Source organism: Plectropomus leopardus, chromosome 17 (assembly GCF_026936395.1).
Source record: "Plectropomus leopardus strain MGB_pleo_1.0 chromosome 17, ASM2693639v1, whole genome shotgun sequence".
Classification (NCBI taxonomy): Eukaryota; Metazoa; Chordata; class Actinopteri; order Perciformes; family Serranidae; genus Plectropomus; species Plectropomus leopardus.
The window spans coordinates 30346783-30368304 of NC_142192.1; the positions used below are offsets into that span (position 1 = coordinate 30346783).

General features: G+C 40.8%; 1 protein-coding gene across 1 annotated transcript; it reads right to left on the bottom strand.

The window, feature by feature from the left end:
* On the bottom strand, positions 1-21276 carry LOC121958121 (uncharacterized). Its single transcript, XM_042506992.2, has 6 exons — positions 21235-21276; positions 9783-11008; positions 4683-5490; positions 3973-4223; positions 1939-2118; positions 1-1125 (listed from the first exon to the last, which is right to left on the bottom strand). The coding sequence occupies exons 2-6, from the start codon at positions 10530-10532 to the stop codon at positions 916-918; spliced, it is 2199 nt and encodes a 732-aa protein (XP_042362926.2). The 5' UTR covers positions 10533-11008; positions 21235-21276; the 3' UTR covers positions 1-915.
* Between the last annotated feature and the right edge of the window lie 246 nt (positions 21277-21522).

Genomic DNA, 21522 nt, shown 5'->3' on the forward strand with positions numbered 1-21522 from the left:
CTGATCAGTTTTTTCTGGCCTGTCAGTTCCCAGTTCAGATTCCCTTACAGATAGACACAAATTTTTTTTTACATTAAAACTTTATAGACATAATGTAATTTTATCCTTATAAAGAACACATATACATTGATATTTTTTTTTTGCCACAAAAGCTGTTTTCTTTCTACAAAAAAAAAAGCCTGCCATAAAGTTTCAATATGAAATACTAGTATAAAACAGTCTGCCAAAGTCTCACTGTGCAAAATCGACACCAGTAGATTGTGCCTTATTCGAAAACATTCAAACCTACGATGAAAAAAAGTCCTGCAACAGCATTATTCCTTTGTCTCCACAAACCAATCTGCAGCAATGCGTCTGAGTCATCACGGCTCAGGTCTCCATGTGGCTTTATTTGTATCCTGTGCCTCTGAGCCACTCTTTCACCTCCTGTAGTGTTTATGTTGCTCACATACTAAACAAAATGAGCTAGTGCAGGCGAGCTGGTGGCAACAAGCAACCTTTGGACCTGTACTGATGGAGTGAAATCCTATTATGTGTGTTGGATCCCTCAGAGCGGCCGTAGTCATGACCACACAGCTGGTAAATCCAAAGCCCTGCGCTCTTTGGAGCTTTTAAAGTTGTCCTGCTGAGAGCGTTGGAGCGGGGAAGTGAGGGAGTAGGTGGAGAAGGCAGAAAGATCTGACAGGAATGGCAAAAAATATTTAGAAAAAAAAAAGCAAAATAGCTCCTGCTCTGTCTGTTGCCCGTGGCTGACCTTGCAATCACAGCAAGCAATGACATAAATCTTTCCCCATCTTTGATCCATGACAAAATAACATTTCCCTGCTCTCCACCTATTTCTGACAGGGGGATGTAATGGAAAATGTTGGGATGATGATGCTACGGCTCTGTTTTTCCAGGCTCCAGCATCAGTCCTTAGTGGCAGGGGTCAAAGGGGAGCTCGGTGAGCCCTCCGTGGAGCTCCACTGCATCCTCGGTCCAGGAGATGACATCACCAGTGAGGTGGCCTCCGCAGGTGGCCTGGCTGTAGATCTCGCTGGGCGGCAAGACTCTGGACCAGAACTGGAGGTCAGACAGCTCTCCTATGAAGGACTGTGTGACGTCGAAGCGACCTCCCATTGTGTCCTGAGAGGAACAGAAAAAAACAGATTGAAATGTTTGATAGACTTAATATTAAATACAGATTTTTCCCCTTATCTGTAGTGCTATTTATCAGTCTTAGACTGTTTTGTGTGAGCTGACGAGTGTTGGAGATGTCGGCTGAAGAGACATCGGCCTTCTCCCCAATATGATGGGACAACATGAACTAGTCTGAAAACACAGACCTTTAAAGCCAGGTTCCAGAGTGTAATCTTTTTGAAAATGCCACCCCCGCTGTCACTGTGTAAACTGGCAATGCACTGATCCTGTGAGAATGGGGATATCCTGGCTGCACTTTGCACATGCGCATTACCTTTCAGACAAATAGTCATGCAGAAACAGGAGGACAACAATAACAACAATGGCGGACTGGTGGAGCTGTGTTTGTGCTGCTGACTTTACTGAGTTTATTAACCCTGTTGGTTCTTGTGCATGTAATCACCATCTTATTTGTTCACACTCACCACTTTGTAATGACATGGTGTGTCATTACAAAGTTACGCCTCCAACTACTGGCCTGGCATGCATACTACAGCGTTTACGTTTTTGCAGATCCGTGTACACGAAGAAAAGAAATACTTCCGTCTTTAGTGGGAACATCTAAGTGAACATCTAAGTGTGAGCTTTCACAGTTCATAAGATTATGGCTCAATTCAGCTGACACCATGGCAACAATTTATATGTTCAACACCAGTATTTTTTTTGAGATTTCTTCTTTTGACATTGTCTGTGCATGGTTACTGTATCCATTTACAGTTTTAAATACATACTGTAAAGAAAGCACACTGAATGCCTCACCTGCTCCTGGCCCAGGATGAAGATCCCTCCTGGTTTGATGGGGTGCCAGGCTGACAGATTTTGCCCCGAACCTTTCTTCACTCCGTCCTGGTAGGCCTCCCAGACACCGTCGCGTGTTGTCCACGTCACGCACACGTGATGCCACTTCCCATCTGTCATGGTTATGGGCAATGTCACCGCCTAAACGCACAGGCAGACAGGGACAGACCATCAGAGGTGAAGACAAAGTCTGATCTGACTTAGAGTACAGACTTCACCCTGATTAGCTTCTTGTTCCCCCAAACATCAGTCCGTCACAGCTTCACATGCACGTGCTCACTGATGTAGGGATTTATAGTGGATCTGTACAATATCAGAATCTCATAAACTCCTAAAATTAATTGCAGACTGAGATTAATCTCCAATTTGTGTCATTGATCAGTTTGATGACTGCCAAGTGTCTAGTGACTAGAAAAAAGTGAACATGAACGTTCATTCCTCCTGGTAATGTCACTGCTACAGACAATTAGGCCAATCAATTACGATAATCAGATTAATTGCTTTGTTGATTTGTTTGTTGAGCTGACTGCTCACAGGGCCGGGGCCAGGAGGGGAAGAAGACAAAAGTCTGCCTTCCGTTATCAGCTTTTCGGAGAATGAAAGATAAGAAGGCTAATAGAATAATTGAATAATTTGTGTGTCATCCATCGGTATACAAGGTCAGAAAATCATAAAGTGTCAAGTCAGAAGGTTCTCCACCTATTGTTGGAGAAATGGCAAAAAGAAAATCTGCAAAACGTCCAGTTACATCTTAATGCTTTTGATGCACAGATACAGACACATTTTCTCAAGCTTCAAGTTATCTTCTTTAATTATCTTAACTAGTCCAGTCAACAAAAAAAAATGTTGGCATTTTATGTTTCTGTAAACCAAGGATACCTTACATTTGTACATCATAATGTAGCATATAAAACTAAATTTTTAGTCACCTCCAGATGACAAAATCAGCTTATGTACTAAATCACTTTTGAAACATTGTTGTGGCACCAAAAAACAAGTGAATGTTATGCATCCATGGCTTGCAGAAATGTACAGTGCCAACATTTTCTGACTGGGCTCCCTTATAATCAGCAGCATCAAACTTGTAGGAATGAATACAAGCTGTCCAACTGTCTTTCTTTCCACATGGTATTAGTAGACTCGAAATTTTAAGCAAAAACCTTTTACTTACCATGGCCATTCTACTAGTTACTTTTTTGAGGTGTTGCATGCCAACCATGTGTCTATGTCGTAGCCAAGCTTTTAATATACAGAACCAGGATAAAAGGGTGTTAATACCTTAGAAAATAGACCATTTCATGAAGCAGTTGACACCTATTTTGTCTTCATGCCACTGTAATTACTGTAATTATTACTTTCTCTTTTTTGTCTGTTTTTGTGTAATAATTTCTCTATTTTTACATGTTTAAAATAAATAATTCAAATCAAATCAAAAGACATTGGTATGTTTTGTGATAAAACACTTGCACCCAAAATGTGCCTCTCTATCCATTTTATTTTAGACTGTGTATGCAAATTACAACTGAAAATGTAATCTGACTATCTCGTGACAGGAGAGCATGACATGGCAAATACTGTGCAAAGTCTGACGTCATGGCACTCTCCTTGTAGCTCTGGCCTCCACTGATGAGGTGACGCTGACCTGTCTGAGTTGTGACTATCACACCTCATTGTGTGGGCAAGATTAGTAAAACTCCAGGGCATGAATATTTGAGACCTACAGTGTTGCTGAAGGAGATCACAGAAGCAGCTTTTTAACTGGAAAACCTTTCTTTAGCATCTTCATAGATGTTTGTTAGTATTTAATCATTATATATACAGCAACACTATGTTTTCTGTAGCAGAATCAGCAGGGACCACCACACAAAGTGGAGCTTTGTCAGCTTAGTTTCATTTGTCAAAGCTTCAACAAAGAGTTTTAGTGTTTGGATCTATTTTTGTCAGCATTTTCCGGCACTTGATGCTGTACAATTTATTTCATTGCATTGTTTTTACCTTGTCATTGATTAGCAGCTCCATGGGGTTGCTGCCCCACTCAATGAGCACCAGCTCATTAGCTTGTCCAGCCACGGCGTAGGAGAAGGGAGTACCGAGGCCGGGACCTGCACCTGCCTTCAACCACAGGCAGATAGTCATGGCGAAGATTTCGTTGACCACTGACCGCTTCATCCTGGCATACATGTAGTTGGTCTTCATGGGAAAGTCAAGCAGGAAAGCGTTGGGACTCTTTAGCTTCTTGTGGGTTCCTAGTCGGACAGAGAGTGCAGAATTAGATTCAGGTCAATAATTTGGGGAGATCAAACCCCCAGGAAGTGCACCAGGCTCTGATACAAATTTTACATAGTGGCCAAAAGTGGAATTACACTGTCGGAGTGGGTGATGCCCACAGGCCCAGAAATACTTTTCCCCATTGACTTACATTGGGAAAGAGACATCTGTAAATCAGTAAATATTTTTTTGTGATCCTGAAAACCCCCGCAAAATGACTTCTATCACTATCTAGATTTAAGCCATCCATTTTGATACAATCGATAACAAAGTCTCAGTGTTAGTTGACCTGTCAGGTTTTATTTTTGACCTGTGGCGTTTTCTTTGAGTTAAATACTGGCTAATCATCACTTCACAATTTAAATATGAACAATGATTACATGATAGGCTGTAGTGTAGCTGTGTGTGTGTGTGTGTGTGTGCACACGTGTGTGTACCGTGGTCATTGTTGCCATGGTGCAATTGACTGAGCACAGTTTCAAGCTTGCCGTGTCCCGCGCCCCGCAGTGTCGTCTCTTTGCTGCTGAAAGGAAGCCGCCGTGGGTGATGATCGTTGCCATGATGGTTGTCTTGGGGGTTGTCATGGTGGTCATTGCCGTGGTGGTCATCGTGGTGGTCATCGTGGTGGTCATCGTGGTGGTCATCGTGGTGGTCAGGCCCGTGATGATAGTCGTGGTGATCATCATGATGACTGCTGTCATGGTGATCATCAGGGTGATCATAGTGGTCATCGTGGTGATCATTGTGGTGGTCATCATGATGGCCGTCATGGTGGTAGCTGTGATGGTTGCCATAGTGACCACGATACCGGCTGTGGTGCCAGTCGTAGTGGTGGTCGTGATGACGATTATGGTGACTGCCGCGATGGCTGTTCCTGTGGCTACTGTGGTGGTTGTTATGATGGCTGTCACGGTGGTCATCATGGTGATCATTTCCACGATGGTCATCATGGTGGTCGTTACGGTGACCATTACCATGATGGTCATCGTGGTCGTTGGGACGGTGGCCATTGCTATGGTGGTCATCATGGTGATCATCGTGATGGTCGTTGTGGTGGCTGCTGCCGTGATGGTCGGAGTGGTGGTCATCGTGGTGGTCATCATGGTGATCACCATGGTGGTCGTTGTGGTGACTGTAGTCATGGTGATCTCGGTAGTAGCTGTGCAGCTGGTCCTCCAGGGCAGTGATCTTTCGCTGGAGGAGTTCCCTCAGGGAGCTGGAGTACGAGCTGGAGGAGTTTCTGGCCTGCAGAAGCACAAACACATCAGTCAGGATTTCACTTAACACATGAATACATATAAATCAGATCATGGCTTCAGTGGTGTACTCATGTTATGATAAAAATAAGTTATGATTTAACCTTATACCAATGGCATAAACTTATTTGTTTAACTTTTATACTTTGCAATATTTTAACATTTTTTAATTACCAAGCCTACCTCCATCTACCAGCCTATTCTCATTCCAAAGTTGTCAAATACCACTGCTTGGGGAAGTGACTTTGGCATAAGACACCAGCGTCAAAAGCCACCAATGGTGGTGGTATGATACGCCGGCCAACGGCGTCAGTTTTTAGTGTGGCTGGGTGGCATCTGTCATGGCAGTATGATACGCCACTGGACTGTGTCACATTGAGATGCAGCCGGTAACAACATAATATAAGGAGTGATGGTGAATGGGTCCAACAAAGCCTGGACTTTCACCTGGGACCCCGCTGTTTGCTTCCTGTACAAATTTTGAGCCAAACAAAAAAGTTTTTTCCCCAAACCTAAACACATACTTTTGTTGCACAAGGAAATTAATGCAAGAGATTTTACCAAAGTTGTAAGTTAATTGGCACCCAATCCCAGAATGTCAACAAGTGATGGAGGAGGGTACCCATTGTGTAATATGTAGAAATAAATGCCACTGACTAAGTGCCGATATCTGATGACTTTGAATAAGAATGTGTTGGTGCTACTATTTTACTTTTTATTTCCCTCTGCAGATAGTTCCTGCTATAGGAGTACTTTTATCATCATCAAGATCAATTAGTGGAGCCTTTGCTTGACGCTCTTATATTCCCCCTCTTAGTCCATTCCAAAACATATCCACGGGACCCCTCAGTAACTTCAACACATAAAAATGGACATGGACAAGAGGTACTAAAAATGACAAATGAGCAAACTCGATGCTGATGAGGGTGCAGCATACAGAGAAAGCCAGTAAGTGGACCATGAGACGGTATTGTTTTGTTAAACTACTTTTCAAGGTCAAGAATTAAGTGTGTAAAGTTTAACAACCTCTGAGCTTGAAGAAAATTACTACAATAAAGAGTCTGAAGTCCTTTGCAGTAAATTTGTAGTGAATAAATAAGAATTATGGAATGGCATTTAAAGTTGCAGGGGAATAGTTTCCGCCCCTCCCTCCTCTCCCTCGCTCATCCTTGTCTTCCTCACCAGCAAATCCGGCTTTGTTCCCTGCCAGCGCACGCCACGATTAATAGCCTCGTCAGAGAGGATGAAACTAATTGAAGGTGAGGCTGGCTAGCACCCTTCGGCGCGTGGCCAGAGGCTGGTGGTGTACACATCCTGTTAAAGGAGGGAATGACGGAAGGTAAATCCTGGCTCTGCTTCTGTTTTATCACACCTTTGAGGGAGATTGTCTGGGATTTCTGGCAGCACTTTCCCTAAACGGAGCCAGAGACCACCTGCACTGATAGTGAGGCTTTCACAGGCCAGCAGGCAGCAGGGGTTGAGTCTGGCAATGTGACACCGGCATCATAAAATGATGTAACACAAGTGACACAGTGGAACCACAATTTAGAGCACACATTGTGAAAGGACAAATTTGAATTAATTTTCAGAGAGCCTCCACAACAGTTACAAAGGTTCCCAGTGAGCACTGATTTGGTGCTTTGTTGCTCACACTGAAATAAAAATCAAGTTAAAAAGTGTTTTTTTTTTTTTTTCCCAGTTCCCAGTATTTTTGGCATACAAAGTTGACATACTTGGCCTGGTTTCCACAGAGGAAATAAATCCTTAAAGGTGCAAATGCTGATTCTAATCTACCACTCCTTTTTCTCAAATTCAACAGTTAAAACACAGCACTCTATATGAGCGCTGCGAGGGGCATAGGCACAGGGAGGCTTTAAGTGTTAACTTTAAAAGTTCCTCATTAAAACCCAAGTTGCTTAATTAAAGCCCCTTGTAAAACCATTTTTTATAAAAAAAAGAAAAAAGAAAAAAAAAATGTTTTTTAAAAAATCAAAATTTAAAAGGACCAACAACAAAAGTGAGACAAACTTTTTTCTCATTAAAACCGAATCCATTCATTAAAAGCCCTTTTTAAATTGGAAATTGGAAACAAGAGGCTTGAGTGTAACACTTTGCCTGCTACTCTCCCTCGTCAACGTTTTCCAAAAGGAACAGAGCATCGCCATGATAGTAATGAAACCTAACATCGGGACTTTCTGAAAGAGCTCTGATGGAAGTATATTTGTCTTTCTCCGGACTGCCCGATGACAAATGTACAAATAACAATAGTGTGATCTGATGATCTCTCTCTTAGAAGCCTCTGTCTTCCTCTAAGCTTCACTGCAACATGTGATAGTTGAACACAAGGGTTGGTTTAGGTCAGAGGTGAGGCCTAATCAACTTACAGTAGCTTCCTGTGTGAGCTCATGCTTGGCCACTGATATCCAACAGGGGGATCCAGAGCCGGAACAACACTGAGAGGATATGGGCTTCTAATGGCTCAGAGACAACAGACAGCTGTGATATCAGTGTTGTTGGCAGCTTGTGTCTGACAATGATTTGTGGGCGGTTCTAGATGTGCGTGTTTTTCCACCAACTTTGAATCTTATGTAAAATGTTTGCATTTCTTCCAAAACTACACATATGCCACTGAAAGTACTTTTTTTAAAGATGAAAATATGAATAATTAATGAAAAAAGCCTTTAATTCAGAGAGCACAAACAGAATCCTATGGGTTACCATGTCTTCACAAAACGTATCTTTCATCGAGTATTTTGGCCGCGGACATCACCGGCAGCTGATTCAGCGGCTGAGCTTGTGACTCTTAATGACGCAAGACATGACCCCAATTAAGTCAAACCTTTGATAGACTTCCACGTCCCTGCAGACTGTTCAGCCTCTCCTTGCAGACACATTACTAAGAATGTCAAAATGTTTGCATGGCGCAGGACTAGGAAGTCCTCCTTCGGGAACTCTCACAGAATGGTTACCCTTTTCACCTGAAATATTAGCACTTTAATTACATCCATATGAATATCTGCAGATAGGAGGCAGAGCTGTTTCTTTCCAGGCCCTGTGGCATTTTTGTATAGTTAAGAGAAAAAACTCTTGGAGTTAAGTCATAAAAAGATGTAACAGCTTCTGTGGGAATCAATTTGGATCACTGAACCTCGGAGGTAGTATCATTGTGTTAGTAAAAAATACACCAATCATCTGTCCTATTTGAATAGTACCATAATCTAAACAAGTAAACAATAAACATCTGACAGCAGACCTTAGATTGTTTGGCCATTTGGCCATTGGTCATGGCCAATGTACTTTCTGAACTTTCTACATGCTTCTAATCTCAGAGCGATGTTCCCTCGAGAATTTATTTTCCCTCCCAAATTATGCCCTATGTTCCCTCGTGCACTTTTTCCATTTCTAATTAGGACCCATGTTCCCTCATGAACTTATTTTCATCCAATATTGGCTCTTTGTTCCCTCAATATCAAAGCTGGCCCTTCTGTAACTGGGTTAGGGTTAAGACTGTCTATGTTAAAATCTGTCTTTTGAGATATTGTGCTAACAATATCGATAACAGACAGAAAGACTAATGGACAAACAAAAACATGTAAGAAAACAACCTCATTGGCTAGGGTACTGTTCTTGGAGAACTTAGGGCTGAAGGAAGATAGACACACTCTCTGAGTGACATGAGGTGTTTTAAATGCTGCACAAAGTGCCCTGTATACTAGCTGTGAGTGGTGAACTCCAGCATAGCCTAGCAGAATCAAGCTTGTCCTCTAATTAGAAGGTCAGAGGATTGATCCCAGACCTCCAGTATCCCTGGGCAAGATACTGAACCCCAAATTGCTCCCGATGTTGCACCATCGGTGTGTGAGTGTGTATGAATGGTGGCAGGTGGCACCATGTGTGGTAGCCTCGGCCTCCAGGGTGTGAATGTGTGTGTAAATGTGACATTTAGTGTAGAAGTGGTTTGATTGGTTGGAGGACTAGAAAAGCGCTATACAAGTGCAGTCCATTTACCATTTACCATTCCATATAACAAGTGGAAAATGACATGTCATCCCTCTAGCACCATAGTTTGACCTGTAGGGTCACAGACCAAGAGTTGGGAGTGAGAATGCATTAGTAGAAGCTACCATTAAGATGGAACTCTAAACCTCAAAAATATCCATCTATCAGTACTGTCCTGGCATTGGTCAAACCTTGCTTATTTTGGTTGTTTGATGGTGAATTCCCACTGGTGATGCAAAAAAGCCTTTTCTCTGAGCATGCAAGTCAGATTTTTGCACTCACCTGTAAGCTCTCCAGCCTCTCCTTCAGTGTCTGCAGTGTTTTGCCTGTCTGTTCAGGGGAGAAGGAGCTGTGTTTTCCGTATGATGAGCCCTTCCTGTGGTGGGGGTCTGACCTGTGGCTGCCGTGGGAGTAGTGGTGATCGTTACTGTGGTACGCAGAAGGCCCGTGGTGTGACGATGATGGTGTATGGTGGTTGCTGTGATGCCCATGGTGGTCATCATGGTGGCCATCATGGTTATTGTCATGATGGGTATCGTGATGGTTGTCGCGATGGTTGTCATGGTGATCAGTACCATGGTGACCACCGAAGCCTTCGCACAAGGTGAGCTTGGCGGTGAGCTCCCTGATGGTCTCCCGCTGGTCCAGGATGGTCTCCTTTTGCCTCACAAGGCTCTCGCGCAGGTGCAAGATGGTGGCTTTGGCCTCGTCTGACATCATGCCTCTCCGGCTGCTGCCGTTGTGGCCGTTTGTGTGGCTGTTAGTGCTCGGTCCATGGGGCACACTGGGTGGGGAGTAGCAGCTGGGGTCTGCTTCTGGGGGGATTGGCGTGCAAACAAATTTGGGGCTAATGCCATAATCATACTCTATGCCAGGCATACTTCCTGTTGCTGCTGCACATGACAGGAAGTAGTAGAAAATTAGAGAACGTAGGGGAAAGAAAGGGAGGATGAAGCCCAGAGAGGCTCCAACCCATTGCTGGTGTCTTGCAGACAGAGGCATGAGACTCAGAGGGCTGACGTCTCTGGCCATATTTGGCCTGAGTCAAAGTTATTCCTTGACGAATGACACTCCTCCGAGGCCTTAGCTTTTTTGTGACCATGAATGAAGGTCATAGGCATTGAACTGAAAGGTTGTGAGGCAAAACATGTCAACAGGAAAATCGCAAACAAAGTTTCCTCTTAGACAGCATACAAAATCTTCTAAGAGGACCAGCAGCACAAACTCAAAAGCAATATTCCAAGGGTGCTGCCAGACCTTTTAAGCTGTTTGCCTTCAAGACAACCGTATGGTTTCATGCAACATTTCTTGGCTCCATGGTGAGTTAACAAGCCGTGAGAGCAAGGCTGATGTATCCTGATAGGTCCTGCTGTCTCTGGGAAGAGGTGTTGGGCCAATGCCAGCCAGATGATCCCTCTTGGCTCCAAGAACCTCCTGTGTTCGACAGCCAAGAGTAATCCCTTTAACTTTGGCTTCTAACCACCCATGAGATCCCAGAGTGCTCTTACCTGTAAGACAGCAAAAAGATTACCAAGAAGACATCATGAAAACAAGCAAGAAAAATGGAGATATAATGAAAAATAAATCAGCAACTGGAACTTTGACTGACTCTGTTTCAAACTGATGGAATATATTGATGTTAATGAGAATAATTTCCAGTTTGAAGCATAAATAACACACAAATAGCATGAAGAATTACATTGCAACCAATTAGAACAACAAAACAAAAACTAAAGATCATGTTGTATAAATCATTGTCAAGATGTGGGTACCTTTCATTAAAGGAGTAAAACTTGAAGTGGATGGAACGAGATTTAAAGGACGGGTATCTATGTCATGACGGAATTAGGAAAAATTACAACTGAGTAATAGGTATAGTTTATAGAATAACTCTTTGTAACCTGTGCAAATTGGCTTGATTATGAGTATTTTTTTATTTTTCATAATTTCAAATATAAAATTGTAAAAATTTTAAACATAGTTTTCTGGACATTTCTCCTTTATTTTGGGATAATTTCTAACAATCTCCCCGCAGCTAAATTTCAAGTCATTTCTTGTCACCTTTACTAATTTTTTTTTTTTTTTTTCTCATTTCAATTTTTCCATGTTTCCTGACGTTCTGAAGGCTTATATGCTTGTAAGCACAACAAAACTGAAATCAATCCATGTTCTCAAGGTTCATACAAATCTGTTTATATAAAGGAAGAAAATACATATTTGAAAGGTGAAATGAACCATAAGCAATTCATCCCCAATTATCAAATTGCTTCTTCCATCTGTCAGCGTTTCCTGTCTGCACCAAGCCAGCAGACTGCAGTGAAAATTCAATGACGCCAGCAGGCAGGTAGACAGCGCTAAGGGGGAAGCCAGCGGGGGGTCGTCAAGGCTGCAGCAAGCCGCAGCGTAATTAGATTACAGCCAATTAGTCTGTCCTCAAAACCACAGCCCAGCAATTCATATAACGATAGCTGGTTTTCAGCTGGGCGGGTCTATGGAGTCCAGGCATAGTCATAGTTTGTCCACCCTGAGCCAGCATGTTTAATGTCTATTTAAAGACAGTACCATAAGGGGAGACAAAGTCTGAAAGGAAGAGGTGAAGGATCAAGTTGAAGAGATGTTTGTGCAATGATGGCAAATCAAGAATCAGAACTCAATGTCCCTATAGCTGTTTAATTATACCATGAAGTGAGTGTCCTTCTGACATGAGTTCAGAACTGCTCTCACGAATATTTCCTGTACATATATTAACAACGTAATTATAGAATATTGTGCACATGTTGTTCTCATTTAACTCAGCCCACTCGCACATCCCCATCTGTCACATTCTTGCTGAAGAGCACTACTCCTCAGGAGCTCCATATACAGTCAGAAATGTCAGTTTCCCACATAATCACATTACTCAGCCTAATTTATGAAGGTTTTCTGACTATATACATCATAAACATGCCAGTGAAAACAGTAGAAACAGAAACTATGACTACTGGTTGCTTGTTAGTGGTCACAAAAAACATGTTTTATATGATTTACATTTGTGAGGGGAACAGATTTTAGAATATTTAAGGTGAGGAGCTCTACAGCTACAGCTACAACATTTCTATTTGATGGAAGTGGGAAAAGCTGATCTATTGAAATGTTTCCAGGTAAAAAGTTAAAGTCTTTTCATCTATGTCACAGCATATGGTGAGTCTTCTGCACTCTTGTTGGGTCAGCCAGAGCGCAAGATGCATGGAAGCCAAGAAGAACACACAGGATGCTGTTCCCTCTAAGCTCCTTATCTCCATAGCCTATCACAAGTTCAAACACCAGCAGCTCCCATAAAGTACAAACTGCTGTGCACTACACTTTCTACAGTATCAGACCATTCTCCTGAGAAAAATGACAGCATTGGTTGTACTATATCTGCAAAGAGTGTAAAACTTTGTTGTCTTATGTCTAGCGTTAAAGCAATAGTTTAAAGTTTTGAGATGTACACTCGCACTTTTGCTCTTTAGATGAGAAGATTGGTACCACAAGTTCGTATGTTAAACATGAAGCTGCAGCCAGCATCTATTAGCTTAGCTGACCATTAGGACTAGTAACAAGGGGGAAACATCTAGCATGGCTCTGCACAAAGGTAACAAAATCTACACGCAACTTTGGAAAAGTCAGAGGAACTTCATCAACCTAACCAGCTACATGATTAGCCAACTCTTGTTTCTTGTTCAATGAAAGTAGCTAGACTAGCTTCAAAAGTCACCAAAACATGTGTCATGCACTTATTTGCCATCACATTCTCATCCCAAGGTGTCATATATTGCCACTTGGTCAGTACATTCACGTCTGCATACAATGTCCTAGGTATCCTCCTGTCTCTGTTGATGATGCTCCAAGACACTGTGTAAATGTATGCCTGTTAAATCATTGTCACTTTTCAAACTGCACTTCTGTGTTACAGGAAAATACAGTTTTGGCTACTTTGATGCATACAGTCTTTTCAACATAAACTTACAACGTTGGTTAAACACCATATTTAACATATTTAACATATTTATGTTGGGTAGGTTTAGAAAAAACATTATGGTTTGGCTCAACATTCATAGGTGAAGAAAACAGCAGTTCCCATGGTGGCGGTCCGGGGTTTGTTGCATTATAAACTGATGCCGTCTGGCCCCATATCACACCTCTTCGAGAACGGGCTCTATGACAATTATGAGTGAGAGAAATGGATGTTCAGTCATATAAACAAAAGACAATCACAATTTAAATTTCATTTTTATACAGTACTGATTTCTCAACCATTTGCTTTCAAACTTTTTTTTGTCCAAAGTTGGTTTACTGAGTACAGTTTAATGAGGTGTGCAGAGGCAAACCTTCAGCCAACAGATGGAGGCCTTAATCTGACAGTGAGCCCCACTGTCTGATACTTAAAGACAACATTAGTGAAGATTTAGGAGACATGATACTTCGCTGAGGCACGAGGCACCACACATGAGCACAAGGAGCATCACCAAGGGCAGTGAGAGCTGAGACAAAAGGAACGATGCAGACCTGTTGAAATGACAACTTGTCTCAATACCTCAAACATAAAAACATCTAGCAGTTGAGCATCTTTAATTACTAACATACTCCATATAAAATTTTCAAAAATAAAACAAATAATGTGATATGTTGTCTTTTATTTATGTTACCACTCCTTTAGTAACAGGGCACTGGAGTAACATATCTTTTCTTTTTCTTATCTGAGTGACAAAATACATTCTCTGCTGATATACAACATTAATAAACTTAAAATATATAGCTGTGGTGTTAATAATATTTGTTAATATGGCCAGTGTAAACAACAGGTTACTAGACATTATTGTTTTTTTTTCGTCCAAATATTCGTTTTGGATGCTAATTTTAAATAAACAAAAAAATTAAGTGTCTTTCTCTCAATTCATTATTTGTACTACTTTGTGTGCGTAGCCCTTGATGTGCATCAGGTTGCTCTGCTCATGTTCCTGTCAGAACAGACCACAGGAACACGTCTCCCCGCCTCACCTCCTCCTCTCAAGGGTGACAGACTAAAAGGATTGGTTGGATTTAACAAGGGATTGGCTGCAGGGTCCCTATCCGGCAGAGGAACTTGCCCCTCCACCCACAAAGTCAAGCCATTGTTATCACACGTGTCGCGGCAGGAGAAGAACGTGTGCGTGACCTGCAGCCACCGGTGATCATTATGAGGAAATCAGCAGCCAGTGTAAAGAAAAATCACAGTCTTAGAGGAAGAATGCAGGTTTTTTTTTCATAAGCTTGCACTATGTTCAAATATTCTAAACAAATTTAACACAAAAATAAACATTTTCCAGCATTCAATATTAAAATTTACAGTGAAAATCATTTGAAGATGAAAGTGTTTACAAAATTCACATTTATCATATTGTTAATTTTTACTCTTAATTTCAATTGAAATGTATGAGTTAATGTGCATGTGCGCACTGCTTGAACTTTTCCCTACTATAATGCACACTATAAAAGCTATAAAAATGTCAGTAAACTCTATGGTTTATTAAAAAAAAAAATCAGAAGTACATCACTGTTTGCCTTGCGGGATGCAAACATGTGTATGTCAGCTTCTCAAGCCAATCACAGCCCCTCGTGAGGATCAATTATCCAGATTCACTGGATGCATCCCACCGCCCACACCCTCCTTGCAGCTTATAGATGCTCCTCCTCCTCTTCCTGTGTTGCCCTGAGCTCACCTCCTCGCCTCACGCAACACATCACATGAGTCAACATCCCTCCCTCCCTGTCAGGTGCTGTGGCTGGATGGTAAACTCGTTTTGGAGGTGAGTCATGTCTGTCTGAACACAACTAGTGGCACTCGAGGAGTGATGTTGTGAAATCATGTGTCAGAGCTGACAAGCTTAATTTCTTCATACAGGTTGGGGGAGCGTTTCGACACCTGGATGGACAATATTATCTCCCATTTTATTAACAAGACAGAACAACACAGAAATGAGAAACTAACTTACAGATAACTGCAGATCTTATTGAATGCATTTAAAAAAATGTTATTGCTTTTGGATCAATTCAGCAACTAAAATGTTGTGTTTTGTTCCTTATTTCATGGGTTAGAAAATGCTAGGACGCAACCACCCCCTAAAGTAACACCAGTATATTGTAAGTCAGCTTTAAAATAGAATTTAAAAGTGTGCTCCTCCCCTAATTCCTCCACAACTGAAATCAGACTTTCCCTTCAGAAAAATGACCATAATGCTTTATTCTTCTCATTCTTGTGTTTTGCACATCACCTACTTTTAGCTTTGTATTCGATTTTAGCAACACTCTAAACTGTTGTGCTAACCTGCACATTTTCTAAAGGCTTTATTAAATCGGTAAAAGCCTAATTAAAAGCTTGAGAAAGAAAACAACAAGCAGTGGCACTAGATTTTATCAAGTTCATACAAACAGATTTCATGTAGGCGATAACTGACTGCTTTAAATTAAGTGGAATAGTATTAGAAAAATTAGAAGCAAAATGACCTTATGGAACAGTATATCGACTCTACTATCATAAAAACCATTAATGAAAGTAAACTTTTATTTAATATATGACAATTTTCATTATTAGAACATTATTTTAGCATGTTATAGAAAAGAAATCCATCAGAGTGAATTAATGGACATGTCTGTGGCTGCCTCTCTTGTTAACAACCTCTCAGCGGTCTTTGTATCTGCCAGCCCTGACACAAAGCTACCATCTCTGCATCATAAACAAGCTGTGTGAGTGCTGAAGCTTTGTTAATCTGACAAAGTCTGAGCCATTTTCTCCACAGTAATGACTGCACTTAAATACATTTGCATTTATTTATTTTTGAGAGAATGAATGGGTTCACTGTTCTGCGGACCTTTAACTGCAAGGTTTTTTTTGTTATGAGAACACTTAGTTGTGAGGGACTGAGACTTTTACTTAGGCGTAAACCTGTTGAATTACGAGGATCCTCAATTTGAAATGTAGAATGAAGGCTTTTCTCTGTGAGAACCTTTGATTGTAAGAATATGGTTAGGACTTTTTGTCAGGGGGACTTTTTGTGAATATTGAGAGTGCACTAAAAAGTCCACATGACATACATGACGTCCTGTCATCATCTCAAATCCAATTCGAAAAACAGCTGAAGAGAATATGAATTTCTTCAAGTTTTTGTTTAGCCATTGGACCTTATCTCTACAAGTGCTACTGCAGCTCATTTTATTTTGTTGCTTTGTTTATCATTTTCCTGACAGTGATGATAACCTACCAGAATTTTCTGTAATTGGTCCGAAAGTTGAAATGGTCAAATTTTTTTAACCTAATAAACAAAATCATGGTTCAGTCTGAATCCGATCTAGACCTGATGTTTTTGTTGGACAGAGGTTTGGTCTGGGTGGAGATAATTTTGGAAAAGATTAGCCGCGAGAACATTAGGTTTTGTTATGACTTCTGCTGGTAAAGCTTTTTTTTTTTTTTTACTATGCCACCGTTCTTATTGTGTTAATTATACAATTTAATGTACAATACACTGAACATGTCTTATCAACGTTCGAGCCTTTGTTCATCTATTAAAAATGTCTCCACTTTTGCCATCCAAAATGTCTTTTGTCAGCCATAATTACCCCCAGGCCCATGCAGTCAATCAAAAACAGGATGGCGATGAAATACGACCTCATTCCAAAAGTCTATATGGACCAATTTAATATGATGATTTATGTCCTGGTAATAATGTCCCTGTTTTACAAGAGCATACTCTACATTTCTGCAATACAAGAAAAGCTAAAAAGAAATGTAGGGACCTACCACTATAATCCAGAGTCATGCCACAGCAATTTATCTTGGTATATATTAAGATAAACTGGTAAAAGTATAATACTCTTTATACTACTTAATGTTCAAAGTAATTCTAATGCATTGCTTTGGTTTAACCTGGCTATTTTACCAGGTAATTAAAACAACTACTGTTTCTACTTTTTGCTTCTTTCATAGTGGTTTGACTCCTCAGAAAATCCAGTTTTTAAAGTTTTCTCATTGCAAACATACTTTAGCATATCTCTGTTATCCCCTGTGAGACACTAAACGGCTTCTTATAAACTAAATCAAGCTGTGTGCAAATTTGCCCACTCAGACACTAACACTGTGGGTATAAAACAAAGTTCTGTCGTTCCGTGACTGCAAAACAGCAACCAGCTCAATTAAAATCAACTGAATAGGGCTAAAGACAAGTCACCAATTCCCTTTTTGAACCCAATCCTGCCTCACATCCAGACAGCTACATGTAATTATAGTTTAGAGCTGTTCGGGTCAACAGGCTTCCACTGTGGAGCTACTAAGTGCCACATGTGCTGAGTGGTTCTCCTGAACCTTTGTACTTTTTATTTCAGTACATTTTGATGCCAGTAATTTAGTCTTTTGTAATTTTCACAAAAGTGTAGTCATTCACTTCACTTTAAACTGCATCCATTACCTTGGCCAGATTGTATCTCCAAAAGCAACAAAACCTGGTGTTAACACGTTGTCTAGCTGAAACAGAAAATTCCCAACTTTCTCCTCGCTTTTTAATCATAGTAGCACTAGACAAGGGCAATCCATCTGTGACTTCTTGAACTTACAAGAAAGAAGCAAATTATTTATGCTATAACTGTGTAACTGTTTTCCAAACCTCACAGATTACCAAACTTTTTAATGTGATAAACAAAATATTGCCCAATAGTTCATGTTCAGAATATGGATTCTGTGTCATCGAGTTTAAGCTCATTTCACAAAATTTTATCAGGGTGCAAATAGCAAAGGAATCAGCAAGGTAATTATACCAAATGAAATTAGAAATTAAATATATTTTTTACACCTGTAACTTATTGTGAAATAATGTTTTTTGAAGCAGTATTTTGGCATCTCAGGCACATGTGCATAGAATGCAAATCACACCACCTGCAGGGGAATAACCAACTCAATCACCAGAATAAATGTTGGTATTGTATGTCTGTCTCTGCAGTCAATGGATATGTTACATTTGTGCATTATAGTTGATAAGTTGAAACTTTACGTTTTCAACAATATGCAAATTCAGTGATGACTTACAAAAAGTAACTGGTTTTGTTGTTTGTTGGTGTTTAACAGTTGTCTGCAGCTTGGTAGAAGTATCGCCTTCCAGTGACAAAATCACCTCATTTACTGCACCTCTCTTGAAATGTTAATATTATCTGCGTACATGTGTAACATATCCATGGTTTCAGAAACATAAAATGCCAACATGTTCTTCTGTGACGGGGCTGTAATAAAGTATGCTATTGAGGTAAGCAGTGTTGGTTTAACTTTTCTGACACACGGTAGCATGAACAATTGCTTGTGTAGTCAAGCACCCACAGAGGTTATGATTTATGTTTCCCACAACAACACTGGGAGGGCAATACAACTCAGGTGAACTGAGGCCTGCTGCTCATTTGGGTGAGATAGAGGTCATCGCCCTGCCTTCACCCCGAGGTCAAAACACAGCCAGAGTTTACACAGGGACAGCTCCATCAGAGACCTCCCCGTCTGGGGGTCACCCTCGCCAGGCCGGCTGGGAATACTTGTGATGCCGTGAAAGCTCTCTGGCTCAAGCGAGTTTGAAAACATTAACCATCTAATGTGACAATTCAGTGGCTTAGTGCAGGGAGCTGCAGGGGGGCTCAGGTTTCTCTACTAAGGTCTGGACTGTCTATTGCACCAGAGAGCTTATTCACACATCATAATGAAGTGTAAGTCAGAAGCAGCTTAATAGCAGAGACAAACATTTCCTTTTGTCTTTTAGATTCTGGACGATAATGACGGACAAGTTATAAATTTAGGATCCTGAATAAGAAGAACTCATCGTCATAGTTTCGATTATTAACTTCAAAGTAAAAAGTTTTGTCAGCTGTAGAACATCAACTCACAATGTTGATTTCTCAGACACACTAAACAATGAACTTCAGGTAGTAATTCTCCAGGATAAGGTCGTATATCTCCCTGTCATCCAAGGATTTATGTCCCTGCTCTATCTTTACAATAATTCCATCATACATCTTGATTCTCGGCTGTCAGTGATTGAGCTGAAGCGTCACGCCTGTCAAGAGGTGGATTTCTGATCTAAGGGCTGATGGATCTCCTCACATTTTGTTTGGCTCCTGTAAGCCGTCTCTGGCCTCGCTGCGACTAATGAAGAGGAGTCAAACCAAGGTCTCAGTGCTGCACGTGGCCTCTAGCCCATCAGTGCCGCATCAACGGGGCCAAAGACTCAGCGGGATGAACAGGAGGGGAACTATAAGGGACGCCAAGGCCTCCAAGACAAAGAAATCCCCCCTAATGTGTGTCTGTTTGATGCATATTGCTGAAGTTGGTGGTGAAATTTCAAGTGAAACAACAATTTATAGACTTCATAACCACAACAGTTCCTTTTACGTTGTGTCTTTACTTATACAATTAAAACATGATTTAACAAAATGTGAAATCATGAACTTGTTACCTCCAGCAGTAAACACGCATAACGCGATTGCACAAAGGCCAAAGTCGAGGTGTCAAACACCTCAAGATCTTAGCCGCACGTGCTGTAAAGCTCATCAAAACTGACCTGAATATTACACCCGGCTGAAGGTGTGGCACATGCACAGGGGGTAGGAGGGATGAGGGGCTGGGGGTTAATTTGTTTGCATACTCCAAGTCAGACAACAAACACCAAAATGAATTTCAGTCGCGTGTCTGTGTTCATACTATCACAGTATTTATATGGCACCTACACCTGCTTTATTTCATAAGACATGGAAATCTGACTTTTTAAAATATGAGAACTTGAACTTAAATCATGATCTGTCTCTTCTCTTAACCAAAATAGATGTATTGCCTAAAATAAGACAGCAGCCCGGACTCAAATCCAAAGTTCTGGTGTCACAGTCCTGCATTTCGGACCCTGACCACCCCCTTCAGAAGCCTACATGATACATGAATGTCGCGTTTCGTTAACTGAAATAAAAATTTGTTAACATAATCCAAGCAGCGATTATGCTGCCACAACAGCTGATTAAGAAAGCAGTTTGGTAACATACAAATGCAATTTCTAGGAGACAGGGTTAAACCTCAACAGTGTCCCATGTTATTCAGCTCAGTTCAGGATGTGTCTTTAACTAAACCTGGCAGGAGATGCAGTTATTAGAACAGAAGGACTTTGCCTTTTGTAACAAAAGTGCATGCCCACTTTAAGTAAGCAAAAATACAAAAACAAAACTCTACAACATCATTTTTCTAGATTTGTTTTGTCAAAAATATCTAAAAAGTAAAGTTCAGACAGTAAATTCATAGATTTTAAGGTTAGTTTTAACTTATCAGATATATTTTTTGACAGAAATGAGATCATTACTGCTGCTGTGCTGCACATGTACATAGAAGCTTACAGCTTATGGTCGCATGTCTGTTCTGGCCCCTTGAGAAAATCCTGCATTACATAACTTAATGTATCCCATCCTATATTAACAATATGAAAAACAAACCATCAAAAGGTTTTTCTAAAGACTGATTTAAACAAAGACATCTTATTCAGTATTTGGGTTCATTACCTAAATCATCTGCGTCGCTGTAAACAAACAACCTGAGAAATTCAGCTCTAACTTTGCGTTTCAGGAACACTTCATCGAAGATCTCAAACCAGTTGAATTTTACTCCTGATTATAAGTTTAAAATCATAAAAAGTTTGCTTTTCAGAAAAGTTTTTGAGAAAGAAAAGTTTACCTGCCTGCAAGTTTCAAGTCCCGAAGCTGGTTAGTCCATTCAGCACACTGATCAGCTTGAGGAGGATTGGCTTTAGGTGGATAATTTTAACTCTCTCTCTCTTTCTCTCTCTCTCTGTCCCTCTCTCACACTCACACACACACACACACACACACACACACTCACACACACACACACACACACACACACACATGTTTATGTTGCTTAGAGCTGCCATTTTGTAGGTGTGAATATGTTAAAATGCAAATCACCAGCCCTTTACTTCAGGAACAGATGATACTTGGCTCA